General features: G+C 58.5%; 1 protein-coding gene across 1 annotated transcript in view; it reads right to left on the reverse strand.

Moving 5' to 3' along the window:
- MOV10L1 (Mov10 like RISC complex RNA helicase 1) overlaps positions 1-18,962 on the reverse strand; it is a 41,864-nt gene that overhangs the window by 16,540 nt on the left and 6,362 nt on the right. Inside the window, exons 3-13 of the mRNA XM_036278166.1 lie at positions 17,820-17,982; positions 14,015-14,127; positions 13,458-13,645; positions 12,123-12,263; positions 11,494-11,720; positions 10,993-11,125; positions 9,160-9,354; positions 6,567-6,681; positions 4,018-4,195; positions 3,699-3,769; positions 1,760-1,851 (exon numbers count right to left, since the gene is read on the reverse strand). Of these exons, the coding sequence (XP_036134059.1) occupies positions 1,760-1,851; positions 3,699-3,769; positions 4,018-4,195; positions 6,567-6,681; positions 9,160-9,354; positions 10,993-11,125; positions 11,494-11,720; positions 12,123-12,263; positions 13,458-13,645; positions 14,015-14,127; positions 17,820-17,982 (1,616 nt within the window). The remainder of the gene's footprint in view (positions 1-1,759; positions 1,852-3,698; positions 3,770-4,017; positions 4,196-6,566; positions 6,682-9,159; positions 9,355-10,992; positions 11,126-11,493; positions 11,721-12,122; positions 12,264-13,457; positions 13,646-14,014; positions 14,128-17,819; positions 17,983-18,962) is intronic.

The following is an 18,962-nucleotide window of genomic DNA, read 5'->3' on the forward strand; positions in this document are numbered from 1 at the left end:
GTTTACAACAGCATTTAAAACTTCTTATTGTCAAGGACAATTTGACAAAAGACATAAAAACCATGAAGCACTGCTGAAGACGGAAAGAAGCTAAGCAGATGGAGAGGCAGCACTGAGGGCCCCACGCAGCCCCAGCCAAACCCAACAGGCGTCTGTCGGAACAAGGCTGGTTCTGGGGTCTGGAGGGACACCCGCCTCTGCAAAGGCGGGGGAGGGAGGCCTTGCGTGAAGACAGATGCGAGCACTGGCTGACCACACAGGCCCCACTGTCACAGAGGCGCTGGGACAATGGGGCACCACGCCCCAAGTCAACCTCCACCCCACCTCCCATCCTCTGAAGGATGGACTCCGAGCACAGCCCTGAAGGTGACCCGACCTGCCGAGCTCTAGGAGAAAGCAGGAGGGTCCTGTGTGAGGCACAGCATCAGTCACGAAGGAGAAAACGAATCCACTGAAGTTCGCTGAAATTAAAAACTTCTCTTCAAAAGGCATTATTGAAAACAATAAAAATAATTTGACCCAGTGATCCCACTCCTAGGAATGTACCCTAAGAAGCCTGAAACACCCATCAGAAAGAATATATGTACCCCCATGTTCATAGCAGCACTATTTACAATAGCTAAGATCTGGAAACAGCCCAAGTGTCCATCAGTAGACAAATGGATAAAACAGCTGTGGTACATGTACACAATGGAGTACTACGCAGCTGTAAGAAAGAGAGATCTCTTATCCTTTGAGACAACCTGGAGGGACCTCGAGAGCATTATGCTAAGCGAAACAAGCCAATCAGAGAAAGACAAATACCACATGATCTCACTTATCTGTGGAATATAATGAACAAAATAAGCTTATGAGCAAAATAGACCCAGAGACATGGAAAGGAATATAGTTCAGAGGAGGGGGGTGGGAGGAGGGATGGGATAAACCAAAGAACTTATATGCATGTATGTGTGACCAATGGACACACACAGCAGGCTGGGGGGGGGGGGAATGTCTAGAAGGGAAAAAGGAGAAAAGTGTTAACAAAAATAAATTATTAAAAATTGTGAAAAAATAAATAAATTTTAAAAAGCAACAAAATAATAACAATAAAAATACAAGCCAAAATCTAGGAAAATATTTGTAAAAATCATGCCCTGGCCAGTTTGGCTCAGCAGTTAGAGTATCAAGTCCAAGGACCAAAGAGTCTTGGGTTCGATTCTGAGCAAGGGCACGTACCTCGGTTATTTGGTCCTCGGCCCTGGTCAGGGTCGTGTGAAAGGCAATTAGTTGGTGTCTATCTTGCATCGATGTTTCTCTTTCTCTCTCTCTCTCTCTCTCTTCCTCCCTCCCTCCCTCCCACTCTGTCTGAAAATAAATGGAGAAAAATATCCCCAGGTGAGGATGGGAAGGAAAGAGAACACACTGGTGGAGGACTGGTTTGAGAACACACACTACAAACTCGACGGCACTCGGCAGTGTGGGGCTGGGACGCACCTGCAGGGCGCTGAGCTCCACCAGTGCGAGCAGGCAGCCAGGAGCCCGGAGAGGCCACCCACCCCACCCTCAGCACGAGGCGGTCACAGGGACCCACGTGAGTGAGTGCGGGAACCTCAGCAGCTGCTGGGAGTGCAAAGCGGCCTGCGGAACCTGCTCACAGGTCACAGGCCTCTCGACACAAACCACTGTGTCTCCTCCTGACGTTCAGGGGCCAACACGGGAGGAGGCGCCACTGTCAAGGAAGGAAGACGCATCTGCAGGAGGGCGTTAGAAGCGTTACCTGTTATACGTGAATTCCACGTCCATAGGCTCAAAGTTATATGCTTGTTCAAATTCAGGATTCAGTTTAAGAGTTACGTCTTCTTCGTGAATCTAAAGAAACAAAGTTTAATTTCCACACTTCACACTTGATTTCTTAGGACAACCTTCTGTCTGTATCAGCCCACAGAGCTGAGTGATCTGTGTGACAGCCATCGAAAGGGTGCGGTCACTGTGCTCATGTGGGGCACCCCCCACGCGTCACGTGCTCCCCGACCCTGCTCACTGGCCGAGCTCCACAGGGTCTGCATCATGGACACACAGGCCACCGTGCCAGGCTGTCCGGGGACCATCCCTCCCAGTGGGACCGGAAACTGGATATTCTGGGGGCCTTCAGCCAAAGTGAGAGTCTGCAGAAAATGATTCCCGGACCTCGGAAAGGAAAGGCATTTCTGAGGAAGCATGGGGGGCAGTAGGGGTGCCATCAACTGGCTGGGCTCCAGACTAGGGGTGCTGGGTGCAGCGCAGCAGGGTCGGGACTGCGGGGCTGGGATCACCGGCAGGAGCCCGTCTCAGAGAAGCTAAGAGGCCCTTCGAGGGACGCTGGTTCAGAGCAGGCCCAGGTTCCCCAGACCGACAGGAGGAAAATGGACCCACGAGCAGAGACGGCTGAGACAGGGCGCACGTCCCCCAGGGTGAGGTCCGCTTGGCCAGCAGATCAGGCCCCAAGGACATCACATCCCGACACTGCCACTTACAGAAACACAAAAAACTAGATGTGGGGTTAAAATAATGGAAAGGCAACAAGGGAGCTAAGGTCACACAGAGCCGACAGGGCAGCTTCAGTGAAGGACACAGGTCACTTGAAACAAAGACCAGAGATGGACAGAGTGGGAAGGGGAGCTGAGCTGTCGCTTCCCGACTCCAGAAACGCACCACACGCTCACACCGCAGGCCTTCCGCCATGACCTTCCACACCCTGGGCTGCGAGACATGACTCGTCCCTTCACTCCGCCCTGTTCTCGGTGGGGGTGCCCAGTGCCTGGCTCCTGAGACACACGGCTGGTCCCCTCACTCCGCCCTGTTCTCGGTGGGGGTGCCCAGTGCCTGGCTCCTGAGACACACGGCTGGTCCCCTCACTCCGCCCTGTTCTCGGTGGGGGTGCCAGCTGTGGCACCTGGGGCCCTGCCTGCTGTGCCCTGGGGAGAGGCCGCGAGCTGGGCTGGGCGACAGGGCGGCCCGCATGCAGGTGCAGGTGCAGCAAACAGAGCAGTGGGTGCCGCCACATGGCCTCTCCTGGGAACCCCGACTCTCTGAGGCCTCACGGCCTGGCCCCTGCAGTCAGGCCCGGCTGTTTGTTTCGACGCTGGGGGCCCATGGGCTCGTCTTGCCCATCACGGTCCCCGAGGCCTGTCAGGTGGGGGCGGGAACCTGCTGGAGGACCCGGAGCCCGCACACCGACAGCCTCCTCGCGGCAGGGTCAGAGCTGGCGTCCGGCTGGCGCCCCCTCTCTTGGGAACAGACTCAGAATGCTCACACCTGCCCAGACACACACGTCCCGACTCACGTGCGATCTGTCTCACCTGGTTGGAAATGACAGGATTTCTATAGACGTGACGATCTCTTTCTTTAAAAATGTGTTTTTATTGATTTTTTTTAGAGAGAGAGGAAGGGAGAGATAGAAACATTGATGTGAGGGAGAACCCGGATCAGCTGCCTCCTGCACGCCCCCTACTGGGGAGCGATCCTGCAACCCAGGCATGTGCCCCGACTGGGAGCTGAACCTGGACCTCTCAGTCGCTGGGATGACGCTCAGTCCTCTGAGCCACACCGGCCGGGCTGTTACAATCTCTTTATACATCAAATTTACTTAAATAGTTGCTTAGCCCTCAAATTTTCCAAAACACAGCCATGGCGCACGGAGACCCCACCACCGGAGCCCCGCCACCCAGGCCTCTCACCTTTGCCACGTAGCCAATGTACTCGACAGCGTGTCCCTCGTACTCCTGTGTTTTCAAAACCAGTTTGTCGCCTAGTGAAAAACACGGGCCACGTGTGAGCCACGGCAGCACAGCGTGGGGCCAGCCACTAACACGATGGTGCAGTGACGGGGCAGCTTCTGGGTCGCTGACCGAGCTCTGAGTGACATTCCAGCCCAAACCACAACGAGCTGACGTGACCACGGGGTTGGAAATGACAGGATTTCTATGGACGTGACGATCTCTTTCTTTAAAAATGTGTTTTTATTGACGTGACCCCGCCCACCTGGCCCTCACCCACCTGCATACAGAGACGGCCGGCTCTCGGCCAGCCCAGGGACCTCCAGCACCAGCGAATCCCCGCTTCTCCTCAAGATGACCCCGCTCATGTTATACTCTCTCAGCTCCATTTCTGCGTGGATTTCCTCCAGCCAGAGCAGCGTCGAGAACTTCTCCTTGTAGTTTGACATGTTCAGAAGCTGAAAAACGGCCCACAACTCGGTGAGAACAGAGGAAACGTGAACACCTACGCCCAGGAGACAGCAGCCAACGCGTGGGGATGACGGCTGCAAACTGTGACCCAGGCCGTGCGGGACAGCGCCCCTGAGGTCGGCACCTCAGTGAGCCCCACTGCCCACGACGACCCGCAGTCTGCAGACCGGGCACAGGGACAGGACCCGGAGCTATGTGGCCTGGGTGGTGAGAAGGGGAACTGGGGTCCAAGGAGGCTGAGGGGCAGCGCTGTGAGGTGCCCAGAGAGTGCGCAGTGTGTGGGAGCAGCCTCGGCCATCACTGCCAGCGTGGGGCTGCCCCGCTTTCCGAGTGGGGTGTCCTGGGCACTGTGAGGTGTCAGCAGCACCCCTGGCCTCTGCCCACCAGAGGCTGCTAGCACCCAGCAGTGATGGCCAAACTGTCTCCTGGGGCAAATGCCGCCTGTGGAGAACCACTGGTTCAAGGGAGCAAGGCCCAGAGCTCACACAGGGCCCAGGACAGTGGCGCCGCCACCCAAGTGCAGAGCGTGTGGCAAGTGCCTGGGCAGAGTCAGGAGGGCACCAGCCCCGACGAGTGCTCCCGTCTCCACCTAACAGAGCTCTGAAGGGTCAAACATCCATGTTCCTAAGCAATGCAAGTGGGTCCCAGAACCAAACTCGACGAGCTGATCCCAGGAGTCGGCAGCCATGCAAGACCCCCTGGCAGGAGGGCAGCAGAACCTGAGCCGCGAGGAGGAGCCTGGCACCAGCCTGAGATCCACTCAGGAGACAGGAGGTGGACCTGCTGTTGAAACTGTCACTGGCCCTGGTCAGTCTGGCTCAGCGGCTGGAGCGTGGTCCACGGACCAAAGAGCTTTGGGTTTGAGTCTGACCAAGGGCATGGATCTGGGTTGTAGCTCAGTCCCCAGCCCTGGTCGGGGTTGTGTGGGAGGCAGACAATCGATGAGTCTCTCTCTCTCCCTCTCTCCTATTCTATCTGAAAATAAATGGAAAAATATCCTTGGGTGAGGATTCAAAATAAGAAAACAAACCTGCATCATTCATGTTAAAAAAGGTGAGGAAAGACTGAGTATATTGAGTACAGATCCAGAAAAAATAAAAAGAACCCAAACTGAACTTGCAGAGGAAAACATCTGGCACGAAACAGTGGCTGGGCTGACGTCTGTGAGCTTGAAGACTCAGCGGCAGGAACGTCCAGACCAGGGCGCAGAGGGAGCGGCGGGAAGGAGCCGAGCAGCAGGAAGGCCGGAGGGCGGAAGAGTGTTGGAAACAGGTCCGGGGGCAGTCAGCCCACAGCAGGAGGCCGAGCTGCAGGCGAGGTGCAGAAGCTGCGCCAGGGCGCCCAGGGCAGCGGGGAGTCCGCGCGTGTGGAGGGGCAAGGGCAGGAAGCGGAGCCGAGTCTCAGATGCGGCGTGGTGGGCGCGGCAGCCTCGGCCTTCCCAGCATGGAAGCCACTGGGCACCCAGGAGGCGGTCAGGTCCTTCCGCACAAGAGCTCACAGAGGCCGGGTGCACGCGGGGCCAACGGCACCAGGAAAGGGGACCGCGTGGTCCGCACAGCACCCGCTCTCTGAAACGGTTTGGAGGATGACGCATCACGTCGGGTGTGAACGGTCAAGTGCATCATGGAGTTCAAAACACACACGAAGTCAATGCATTTTGGGACCCAAAAGCCAAGGACAGAGAGCCCGAAGGTGCCAGGACGCTCACTCCGTCGCCGAGGAGCTGTGACACCAGCTCGGGACCTGTGGCTCCTCACACTGAACCGAGGGGCCACGGAGGAGCATTAGGACTCGGCTCCCCGGTGAGCCAGCCCCCTGCACACGCTCAGTGGCCCCCGTGGGCTCACACGCCTCTGCCCGAGGCAAATGCCACAAAAGACAACTGCCAGCCCCGAAGGCGGGCGAGTGCCACCCTAATAGCAGAAAAGGAGGAAAAAGAAAGCAAACAGAAAACCAGTAGCAAGCCCAGCCAGTGTGGCCCAGTGGCTGAGCGTCAACCCTGCACCAGAAGGTTGCCGGCTGGATTCAGGTCAGGGCACATGCCCAGGCTGTGGGCCTGATCCCCAGTGAGGGGCGAGCAGGAGGCGGCCAGTCGTGTTCTCTCTCATCGATGTTTCTCTCTCTCTCCCCCTCTCACTACCTCTCTAACATCAATAGAGAAAAGAAAAAAAGAAACAAAAGAAACCAAACAAGCAACAAGAGGGAGATTTAAAGCAAACTGTCAATGATCACACAGAATGTAAGTGTCCAAGCAGGACAACCGAAAGGCACTGTGGCGAGTGGGAACCAGGCAAGGCCTGGCTGTCAGGAAACACGGGGTGCAACAGGTCAGCACTTCGTGTCGGGCGCTTTTCCTACCTCTGCAAGTAACGGCTGAAAAGTCAGGATGTCAATTTTTTGCTCCACACATTTCTTCAGTCGATCGGGTATTGGGTACTGGGGAAGGAAACTTGGAAGCTGACGTCTTGAGTTCCTTAAGAAAGAAATTCACAGTTGGAGATGATTCTTTTTTTTTTTTAATACTCAAAAAATTTTTTTCTTTATTGATTTTAGAGAGGAAAGGAGAGGAAGAGAGAGACTGAAACATCGATGAGAGAACATCGACTGGCCGCCTCCTGCATGACCCCCCCTGGGGATCAGGCCCACAACCTGGGCATGTGCCCTGACCAGGAATCAAACCAGTGACCTCTTGGTGCAGGGTCGACGCTCACCGGCCGGGCTGGAAAGGATTCCTAATCACCCAGGCATCTGAGACAAGACAGTCTATCCACACCTACTCCTATCTGAGCAGGGGCAACGCTCATCTGCAGGTGCAGCCTTCACTTCAGGCTGCCCCCCGTCCTGCGCAGGGACGGCCGGATGCGTGGGACCCCAGGAAGTGTGGGCCTCCAACAGCTGTTCTTAAGCTCCCAGTGACCTGCCCCCTGACTGCTGGGACCACAGCCATGACTGAGGAACAGCTCCCTGGGAGGTCAGCGTCACCCTGGAGCTCTGCCTTTGCTGGGAAGGGCTGTTACTGGGAGTCACCAAGTCGGCCCCGGCAGGAAGAACGTCACCACTGCTGTGGGCAAACCCGACACGGCAACGTGATGTGGGAGAGGGAACTGGGAGGAGAGAGCCAGGCAGAGTGGACGTCAGTGTCGAACGGTGCGCCTGACAGGAGGCCCGGGGCCAGCACTGCCGCTCTGACTGCTCGCCCGAGTCTGAGCAGAGGCAAGTGCCTCCTTCCTTGTCCCCAACGGTCACCGCAGTGTGGGTTCCTCAGCAGGGACGCCCCAGGAGACCCAGGGCCAGCAGCACCTCGGAGGCCGTCACCTCCTGCCTGACACACGGGGACACGGTCCCCCCATGGTTTGTGACAAGGGCTGGATAAGCACACATGTGAAGTGCATGTGGAAAGCAGAGGCATTCCGTCAGTGACAGCAAAGTACTAGTTACAGGTGTGCACAAGAGAGGGGACAGACCCATCACTCCCACATCCAGGTCAGTGGCTGGCTGATCCCTCTGACCACACGGCCTGAGGGATGGCAGTCTCTCCGACAGGAGCAGGCACGGAACAGAGTGCCTCCAGTGCCCAGGTGATCAGGGATCACACCCCACCGTGCTGCTCACAGCCTGGGTGTCTGCAGACAGCTGAGTGTCCTCAGCGTGGACATGGACACGCTGCCTGGACCTGCAGAGCTGCTGGACCCCACCGTGGGGGACAGGTGGGTGCTGGGGTGCCAAGCACACCTGAGCCGCCCAGGATGGGCAATCAGCCACTAGTTGAGGACAGGATGTCTTGCTTCAGACTCTTAAGTAGTGACAACCATCAGCGTCCGGCGCAAGTGACTGACCCGTGATGTCGATGCCGGTGTGGGCTGAGCTCACAGTCTGGCTACACCATGAGCACGAGGACGCTGCTTGGTGGACACTAACTCCAGCCAGGGCTTCCAGAAGCTCCCGCAATGAAACCAGCCACCGGCCGTGGCGACGTCTGCCCCGAGCTCTGGGCCAGCAGAGCAGCCCCTTCCGTGCAGACGCCCGGCGCTGCTCGTCTTGCAGACCCGTGACCACACCAGGGGACTGCTGCTCCCTGAATGTGACCAGTGCTCCCAGGGACCAAGGGCTGGGCCAGGCCCCACGGCTCCCTGGTGCAGCAACCTCCCAACGGCCCGCCCGGAGGTGGGCAGCCTCACCCTCTCTCTGCCGAAAGATTTCTCGTTGGCCCGCATGCCAGTGAATCCACGATAGCTCGTCTCAACTGCTACCAGGCAACGTGTGGTTTGGAGCCCCGATTCTCTGACCCGGGGAAGGAGGGGTACACATGCCCCGTGCGTCTGGGCCATGCCTGAGTGAGCCCGCCAGTGGCCACCTGAAATACTGTCACGTCCCCCCAGGTCACATTTTTGGGCACCAGACTTTTTAGAGGTTTCCGACCTACGCCTTCGAGACGACGCCCGGTTAACTCCGGTGGCCGAGGTGCCCAGCCCCGCGGCACCAGCAGACAACTGTTCTTCTTCGTTCCATTCTTCAAAGGCGCCGCAGGCGCCGCATCTCCAATGGCCTCCAGCAGCCGACCGGCCCACTGCCCCGCACAGGCGGCACTCAGTGCTGCGACAGCTCACGGAGGACACGCCAGCCACGTGCTGCCGCCTCTGGGTGCCCGTGTGGCGCGCAGCCGTCTGGGGAGACAGCTGGGCTGTCCGCACAGGGGCGGCAGGAACGAGAGAAAGGGTCACCAGCTGCGAGGGTCACCGGGACCAGCCGGGAGAAGTGGGGGCCAGGGTGCCGCGGGCCCACCTCCCATCTTCACACTCACGTGGGCTGCGCCCTGGCCCCTCAGACAGCTCTGCGCAAACCACTGTCCCCCAGGTGCACGGGTGGCAAGAGCCCCTCCCCCTGCACCGCCTGCCCTCCAGCAGCTCACGCAGCGAGGGCGCTGCCACGCCGCTCTCTCCTGGCGCGGTACCTTTTCTGCGTGGTCACCACAACCGTGGTCTTCACGGGCGCTGGCGCCTGGGGACTCTTAGACTTCTTCCACAGGAAGGGCTCGCGCACGGCTATCAGTGACTCCTCCGCACTCACCACGCTCACGTCCAGGAAGCGCCCGATGAGGAAGCTGGAGAAGCAGAGCAGGAGCAGCTCCCTGCAGCGGCCGACGGTCCTGCGCACACAGGGCAGCGTCAGCGAGGCCCGCGCGCCCGGGCAGGCAGCTCCCTGCAGCGGCCGACGGTCCTGCGCATACAGGGCAGCGTCAGCGAGGCCCACGCGAGGGCAGGCAGCTCCCTGCAGCGGCCGACGGTCCTGTGCACACAGGGCAGCGTCAGTGAGGCCGCACGCCCGGGCAGGCAGCTCCCTGCAGCGGCCGACGGTCCTGCGCACACAGGGCAGGGTCAGCGAGGCCCGTGCGCGAGGGCAGGCAGCTCTTGGGCCGCCGTGTCCTTCCTTCCTGATCCTTCTTACTGGGAGAAGGGACTTTCTACAATGAGCAATGCAGTATTTCCCCAGACAGAATCAAGCGCCCGGTCTTCTCTGTAATTCTCAAACCAAAGGGCAGGAGGAAGAACATCTTCAGTTTTTCTTTTTTTAAATAATCCTCACCAGAAGATATTTTTTCCATTTATCTTTATGGATGATGTTTTCTTTTTTTGGTACGTGCCCCTAGCAGGAACCGAACCCAGGACTCCCTGGCCCGCAGGCTAACACTCTAACAGCTGAGCCAAACCAGCCAGGGCTCCATTTATCTTTTTTTTTTTTTTTTTTTTATGTTATCCTCACCCAAGGGTAATTTTCCACTTTTTGTACAGATAGAGTGGGAGGGAGAGAGAGGAAGGGAGAGAGAGAGAGAAACATCGACGTGAAGGGACACATCGAGTGGCTGCCACCCGCACGACCAACCAGGGCCGGGGACAAACTGCAACCTAAGTACGTGCCCTTAGCAGGAACCGAACCCGGGTCTCTCCAGACTGCAGGCCGACGCTCTAACCGCTGAGCCAAACTGGCCAGGGCTCCATTTATCTTTAAATAGAGTGGAAGGGGGGTGAGGGGAGAGAGAGAAACATCGATGTGAAAGACACATAGACTGGTTGCCTCCCGCATGACCCCGACCAGGGCTGGGGACAAACCACAACCAAGGTACGTGCCCTTGGCTGGAATCAAACCAGCGACTCTTTGGTTTGCTGGCCGATGCTCTAACCGCTGAGCCACACCGGCCAGGGCAACAGCTTGTTTTTCAGTCAGAGCTGTCTGACGTGACCGGAGACACGGCTCCCACTCTGCCTCCTGCCCGCTCTCCTGCTGTCGGCCTGGTCCCCAGCGCAGTGCCCGCCCCATATCCTCAGTGTCCCGGAGGCCGTGTGGAGCGGCCACCACACATGCCATGGACCGAAGGAGCCTTACAGGTCCCCGTGGTTGGACACCGCTGGGCCTGCAGCAGGGCAGGGACTCACTCAGACCCACGTTTTAAAGAGATTTAGTAAATCGGCAAACGTGGACGACACGTGAGTGAGGGAAGGCCTGCAGCCACAGGCAACCAGCGGGCATGGCGGGAGCTCGGGACACATGGAAGGAGGCAGAAAAGGAGGCGGTGGACCGGTTCCCACAGGCTGAGGGCGTCCAGCTCACCCTCTGTCCCTCACTCAAGCCACCATCTCCACCAATGCTTTTTCTTTTGAGTTTTTTGAGCAAAAGAGCTACAAGTACTATTTATAACACAGAACCCAGAAGGACCAAACGCAGGACCTAAAAGTTAAGTGTGACGAGGTTCCCAAAGCAAACTCCCTGCAAGCCTGCCAGCACGTACTTTGCCTCACAAACGACCACAATCAGGGTTTGTCCACCGGGAGGGATGAGCCCACTGGGTTCGGGCTCTGCGGCCTGCCTCCTCGAGACGTCCTGTTCTCGCCCCTCACTTTCTCTTCTGCAGGTACAGTCATCTGAGGTAGAATCAGACCCACAGGTAATCACTTGAGAGCAGTGGCACACTGGTGGACGCGTGCACACGTGCACACACACAGGCACACGCACACAGGCACACACACGCACATGTGCACACACACGCGCACACACACAGGCACACACAGCCCATCACCAGACCAGGGACAAGTTGACAGCAGGCAGCCTTTCCCCAGTGAGAACCACCTGCAAGAAACGGGGTGTCTGACGCACTGTTGGGCATCCTCAGCCACTTCTGCCCGTCCCCAGCCCCGAAACGTCAGCGGTCTAGAACCAAGGAGCTTGCAGCGTCAAGGAACCCTAGGCCCCTGACCGGCTCGGGGCTCAGGCCGGCTGAACCAGCGTCTACCTGGAGAGACTCCTCTGCCGAGGGCCAAGCTGCTCTCCGACGTCCGGTAGCTTCTGCTGGCCGGGCAGCTGTCTGCTGAGAAGGTCCCCTCCTTCTCAGGGTCGGGAGCAGACGGTGCCAGCGGCCGGTGCTGGGCGCCCTGCAGCAGGTGGAACCGGAACTGCCTGCCCTTGTCCCAGCCGGCCAGCTTGCAGCTGACCAGGTTCTGAGGGACCTGCCCTTTATTCCTGCAGACAGAATTCCCGATGCTCATCCTCAGTTACCATGAAACACAGAATTCAAAGTAACTGGTGAGTAGTGGCTGCGAAGGAAGTTCTGCCGTAGATATTTTCATTAGGGAAAAACAACTGGGCCAAATGAAGTTTGTTCCACAGAATTTCGTTTTTTTAAAAAATGTTTGTATCGATTTTGTAAAGAGAGAGGAAGGGAGAGAGAGAAACACCCCTCAGCTGCTTCCTGCACGCCCCTTACTGGGGACAGAGCCTGCAACCTGGGCATGTGCCCCGACCGGAATCGAACTGGGACCTCTCAGTCCCTGGGCCGATGCTCAGCGCACTGAGCCACACGGCCGGGCGCCACAGAATTCCCTGAATCCCAGCTGAGACCGTCCACCCCCCAGGCAGACTCACTCTATGCAGACCACCATGCTGCTGCTGGCCCCCTCCTTCAGCGTGCCGAAGCTCGTCATTCTCGTGACTTCGATGTCACCTTTGTTTTTCAGTAAAAGGGCTTCGCAGGCCTCTTCAGCGGCCACGGAGGTGGAGTCGTCTCTGGAGAGAGTCCCCAGATGGTGCCACTGTCACCGAGCAGCCTGTGGCGCCACACCCTCCACACGGCCTCTCCTCCCAGACCCGAAAGACCCGTCTCAGGACAAGCGGCCGGAGGAGGGACAACGTTTGCCCCACAGAGGAGCCAGACACTGAGCCTGGTCTCCAATGTTGAGGACTCGTGAGGTGGACAGCAGTCACCCTGAAGGACAGAGCCACCCTTAAACTCCAGAGAGAGGGGGTGATGCAGTGGTGACACCTCAGAGGAGGTCCTGGGCCTCGGGGCGGGGGTTTACTAGGGACACAGCAGGCTTTCTGCTGTCTGAAGGTGGGGTCCTCCCTTGCCCTGTGAAGACGGCCATTTGAGGCAGATGAGGGAGGAGCCTCATGGAGCAGGCCTGGGGTGAGTCACTGCCCCGGGGGGACCAGCACCCCACTGGACGGCTGCCCTGACTCACACTCAGCAGCCCAGGGCGGGCCAAGAAGGCCACGCAGGGAGGGACCAATTGCTGCCAGGAGCCCTTGGCCGTGCCCACACCTGCACACAGCAGTCCTGGTGTGCCCACCGAGCCCCAGTCCTCGGGAAGCTGAGTGAGTGAACCACAGAGCACGCCAAGAGGTCAGTGCTGGGGAAGAACATGACGGACCCAGGCAAGACAATAACCCTGAGGCCTGAGACAGCTGCTGACCAGGACAGGCCAGGCTCTCGCTTGTCAAGCCGCCTCAACCCTCCCATAGCCTGAGCGGCAGTCAGTCTGTCCCCAGCGCCGTCCTGCAGGCACAGGCTCAGGGCTCAGCTCCACGGGGAGGAGGCAGCGGGGGGACAGTCAGGGCCTGTGCAGTGAGGTCACTGGAGCGTGTGCTGAGGAGGGTGCGGTGAGGGTGCTGAGTGGGGGAGCCTGCGCTGCGAGCACCTGCCAGAGGTGGAGGCCACTGAGCACCTCAGCAGGACCGACACAGGGAGCCCGTCACTTAGGAGCCTGCCCGGTACGTCCTGCAAGACGCTGACGTGTGGAACAGGCATGAACCCCGCAGAGGCGGGGCCACCAGGTCAGACCGTGGGCAGGAGGGAGCCTTGACTGGACCTCCGATCACGCACAGGACACCCAGCAGGAGGTGCTGCCGCCCGCACCGCTCCCCGTGGAGGCTGGGCTGGTGCAGGGAACTCTGCCCCGAGCCAGCGGCTGGTCCCCTTACCGTCTCTTCACCAGGGTCACGCACAGCGCCCTCCACGTGTAGCAGGACTGGCTGCTCTCCACCACCACGGCGCTGACCACGTCGTGCCGTCGAGGCACGTACCCCTTGGGGAGCTTCAGAGAGTCCAAGGTGAAAAAGACACTGTCGTCGATCACCCCGTTTCTTCCACAGAGGCTGGAGATGCAGACCTGTGGCACAGCATCCAGATGGCCTCAGCAACCAGCTCAGCCCACTGGCCCCGAACAGAGACCCGGAGACCTCGGCTTCCCCTCACCGGGGGGAGGGAGCCCTTGCAGGGCAGCGGGAACCCTGCTCGCAGAGGAGAAGCAATGCTCTGAGCACGACAGGTCACGAGGACCCTGGAGCCGTGGCCCCATGCACGACGCAACCCCACCACGTGCCCGTCTGCACCCCACTGTCCTCGCTGCCCACAAGCAGGGCTCGAGCACTTCTGTGCAAACCTCACGTAGGACTTAACCGGGACAGCACCCCAGGAGGTCCTCCCTTGCCAATCTGACCTGACCACGGTGACCCAGTGCCATGAGGCCAGCACCTACCCCGTCCACACGCCTGTACCGCAGCGGTTTCACCGACACGGCCTCACTGCTCCAGGTGCCTGGCCGGATCCAGTACGTGGCCTCCACCCAGTCTCCCTTGCACGGCTCGAAGCCTGCGGGCAGGAGAGCAGCGTCACCCGGGTGCAGTGTCCAGGTGCAGTGTTACCCAGGTGCAGTGGCCTCCACCCAGTCTCCCTTGCACGGCTCGAAGCCTGCGGGCAGGAAAGCAGCGTCACCCGGGTCTGCCCCAGCTGCAGTGTCCAGCCCGTTGGAAGGGACCCCCACTGGTCCCTCAGCCGAGACACGTGGTTCACCCAGTCGCCTCCAGACCCAACTGACTGCTTGGCCTCCTCCCCTCAGCCTGATTCTCCCCGCCAGACAGGCCGGGTGGCTGGTGGGCAGTCTCAGAAGCCCACCTGGTTTCAGATAGTCCCCACATTTCATTATAACACCCCAACTATTATTAACAGCTGCAGCAGCAACAGCTCAGTGGCAGACCTCTGTCATCACCTCCAGCCTCCAGGAGGTGTGGGCACACGGGTGGCGGAGTTCCACGCCGCACCCAGACGTGGTGTGAGTGCCCTCCCGCCCAGGGACGCGGGTGCTGCGGCGAAGGGAAGGGAGGGCTGGCAGCTCTGCCTGTGCCAGCCCCGGTGGGGAGCCCGCAATGCCCGCCAGCCTTGTGGCATGCCAGGTGGCCGTGCCGTGGCCTGTACCACGGCCACAGGGTGCAAGGTGCCACTAGGCCCACTGGCGGGCGGGCGGGGGACGCTGGGAAGCTCGGGAGCTCGGAAGGCAGCCCTGACACAGAGAGGGAGGGCGCAGCTGAGCAGGGTGGCTGTGGAGCCCGGTGGGACGCGCAGCTGGGCACCGCCTTCTGGTCATTTGCAGGAACGCTTCTGGCAGCAGCAGGCTCCAGTGAGCAAGCACACGCCTGGACCAAGTCTGTTTCTCAGGGAAGCGGTGATGCACGTACCTGGGTTGCAGGTTTACCCCCTGGTCGGGGTCAACCAATTGATGTGTCTCTCTCACATCAATGTTTCTTCCTCCCCTCCTCCCTTCCTCCCACTCTATCTAAGAATAAATGGAAAAATATCCTCGGATGAGGATTAATAGAGAAAAAAAACAACCATGACTTTATTTTAATTAGGTCCAACACCCGTGTTCCCTGGAGCTGGGCACCCATCTGGATGCTGCCCTGGCCTGGCTGTGGGCGAGGAGGGGCTGACATGGGGCAACCCCCTCCCACCAATCTGCTAGCCCTTTCTGTGGGCTAATCCCAAGCACAAGCCAGAGGTCAAGGCCAGGAGGTCCACACAGGACAGGCCCGGAGTCGGGAGACTGCCTAGTTCCACAGGCAAAGAGCTTGGCCACTGGGGGTCTGGGGGTGGGTGTCAGAGGCCTGGGATTCAACTCAGAAAGGAGGAGCCGGAGGTTGAGCGGCTTTCGGAGTGACCAGCTGAGGACCTCAGCGACGCGGCACGTGAAGACTGGAATGAGCAGACTGGGCACCATGAGGCACCCTGGCCAGGGCAGGGCACCGGGCTCTCGGGCACAGTGGATGGTCTCAGGAAGGATCCATGGAACTTCCTCTCCATCTTACAAGCGGCTCACAAACCAGCTCAGTTTGAAACGAGCACAATCAGACCCGTGAGCCAGGCTGTGCACTCAGGACGTGCGGGTGCTACAGGGCTGTCCAGTTGTGCCCCGCCCGTGGAGGGAGAAGCAGGACCCTGCGCTCAGACCTGACCCCACCCTGGGCCACTGGGCCCTGCCAGGGCCATGCTGCCCCTCCAGGGCCGGGGGGCAGCATCTGTGGACACCCTGCACTGTCACACCAGGGGTGGGGTGAGGGCAGCCCCACAACAGAGAACAACCAGCCTCCAACGCCACAGCACCGAGCACAGGAGAGCCCGCTCCGGGGCGCCTTGCCCAGCATCGGGTTCCCGGGGTTCCCGGGAGCGCGGAGCCGCTGCTGCTCAGGTCCCACGGGTGCCCTCTGTGGGCCCAGACCCTAAACATCTCATCCACGTAACTGGACTGATGGCCAGCACTTCAGCAGTCTGAGACTGGGGGACCCACCTCCCACCTTCTTGCTGTTCAGCATCCACAGACCCCCGGCCTCAGCCCTTCCTAAAGTTGGTTGGCGCTCACCCCCGTTGGGCGACCGAGCCAGCCCTCGCCCAGTCACCCCAAAGGCTTGCGGAGGGCAGAAGTGCGTGCCGCCTGGCTCTTCGGCAGTCAGGCCTCACCCGTCCTACTGCAGTGCCCAGCAGTGCCCCCGGGCAGAGAGCGCTGCACGCTGCCTGTCCACCCTCCCATTCATGAGCCAGCGCCGAGCAGCTCCTGGCTGGAGCAAGGCCCCAGTAAGGGAACTGCAATCTCACGCTCCCTTGGTAAACGAAACATCTGCCCTAACTCTTCCTCTTCCCACTTGAAGGCAGAGGTCAGCGGAGCACCCAGCCGCCTGTCCGTGGGAACCAGCCTGCCAGGCGCGGCCCGTGGCTGCGCTCACACCACCGTCCGGAGACAAGGCTGAGAAGCGCAGGGCCACAGCTCTGACACGCAGTCCACCGTGGGTCAGTCACGACTCTTCAAGCATGTTCTTTCTGAACAGCCACCAGGCCCTGCGACCACACTGACAGCGTGGTGCTCAGCGTGCGAGGACTGAGTGTGCTGGGTCCCATCCCGCCACCTGTGTTCAGGGGCCAGTCCCCAGGAGACTGTTCTCTTCTGTGCCCGCCAGGCGACACCTGCAGCGCGAACCAGGTCCCCGTGGGCGTGGCCGCTGCTGGCACGGTTGCCGGACCTGGAGCTCCTTCTGGAGCTGAGCCGGAGCAGCTCTGACAGGACGGAGGTTTCAAACGCCCAGCCAGTCACCTGTCAGCTTCATTTTGGGGACTCCCAGGGTGAGCAGTCAAGGTTGAGCCCAGCTTCTCTTGGTGGGCGAGCTGGTGCCCTCTGTCCCAGCCCTGAGTCCCAGTGGAGAAGTCCCATGGCTACTTCTCAGCATGCGGCCTGCAGGGCCTGTGGCTGGACCTCAGCTCAGAAGGCACCTCCCCAAGCCGCTCTGCCAATTCCTGCTCGGTTCCCAGCAGGGACAGTCTGCTTCTCCTCGGGGGAGGACCTAGGTCCTCTCACCTTGGCCCCACCTCCACCACTGTGCGCAGTGGGCACATGGGAACAGCTGCTGAGCTAAACTCAATGAAGGCACTGACCAATCACTTCTTTAGCCATGAAGAGAAAATCTTAGATGAGCTAAAAATAATGCAATTAAAAATGGATGCATATTCTTGGGAAGGTGCAAGGTGAGCCCCCAGCCCTGTTTAAAACATGGGAAGTGCTTTAAAAACAGCAGCGCCTTGGTACGTCTGTGGCAGCAGCAATTACGTGAAAGGAACAGTCACCCAGAAACGAGCCACTCCCCCACGTCCAGTCCCACACCCTCTCCTCACAGTACATGCCCCAGGTTTACCCTCTCGAGGATGAGTGTAACCACCACTATTCTAAGACATAAAAATGGAAAAACCCACTTTTAAATGTGAAGCAGAACCCTGGCCAGTTTGGCTCAGCGGTTAGAGCATTGGCCTGTGGTCTGGAGAGACCTGGGTTTGGTTCCCGCTAAGGGCACGTACCTCAGTTGCAGTTTGTACCCGGCCCTGGTTGGGTCGTGTGGGTGGCAACCACCCTTTCATGTCTATGTTTCTCTCTCTCTCTCCCTCCCACTCTATCTGAACAAAATATCAAAAAATGTCCTCAGGTGAGGACAACAACAAAATGTGAAGCAGAAACCCGTCCAGCTTACCTTCACAAACACTCTTCAGAGAGAAGTACGTGGTCTGATTGATGTAGCCAGCACCCTTCATCAGCGATGTCACACAGCCAATCAGCACTCGGGGGCCAGAGTCGGACAGCCCTCCGCCCTGGTTTCTGCTGTCCTCTTCCCATTTATCAGAGACAGCTTCCACCTGGTGGACAAGCGAACCTCTATTTGAACCATAACAAGAGGACCACAGGAACAGCACACCGAAGACTGATGCAAAAACCCTCAACAGAACACTAGCAAACTGAACCCAGCAGCAAAATATTGAAAGGATTGTGCACCACAACCAAGGGATGCTTTCCCCAGTCAGTGTGACGCGCCAGGCTGGAAGAGCCAGGGAAAAACACACTATCATCTCAGGTGATGCAGAACAGGCAGCTGGAAAACTCAACTTGCTTTCACAATAAGACGCTCAACAAACTAGGATTGGAAGGGAACCTCTCCAATATGATAAAGGCCATGTACACAATACCCACAGCTGACATCACAGTCCACGGTAACAGACTGAAGGACAGATTTTCCTCTAAGATCAGGGACAACCTCTTTTTGTCACTTCTGTTCAGAACAGTATTAAAATTTCTAGCCAGAGCAACAAGGCAAAGAGAGAGAGAGAGAGAGAGAGAGAAAAGGAATCTAACTAAAACGGAGGAAGTAAATTTATCTGTTTGCAGATGACAGGATCTTATATGCAGAAACCACTAAATATTCCATTTAAAAACTGTTACAGCCCTGGCTGGTTCGGCTCAGTGGTCAGAGCGTCAGCCTGTGGACTGGAGAGTCCGAGTTTGGTTCCTGCTAAGGGCACGTACCTCAGTTGCAGTTTGTCCCCGGACCCAGCTGGGGTCGTGTGAGTGGTAACCACTCGATGTGTCTCTCTCACATCGATGTTTTTCTCTCTCACTTCCTCTTTCTCTCCCTCCCGCTCTATCTAAAGATAAATGCAAAAAAAAAGGGTCCTCTGGTGAGGATAAAAAAATATACATAAAAAATAAAAACTGTTACAGCTAATGAACAAATCAGCAAATTTACAGGATACAAAATCAACACACAACAACCGGCTGTACTTCTATACACTTGCGATGAATAATCCGAAAAAGGAAATTAAAACCTAATCTGGGCCCTGGA

This window comes from Molossus molossus, unplaced genomic scaffold (genome assembly GCF_014108415.1).
Source record: "Molossus molossus isolate mMolMol1 unplaced genomic scaffold, mMolMol1.p scaffold_m16_p_26, whole genome shotgun sequence".
NCBI classification, from domain to species: domain Eukaryota; kingdom Metazoa; phylum Chordata; class Mammalia; order Chiroptera; family Molossidae; genus Molossus; species Molossus molossus.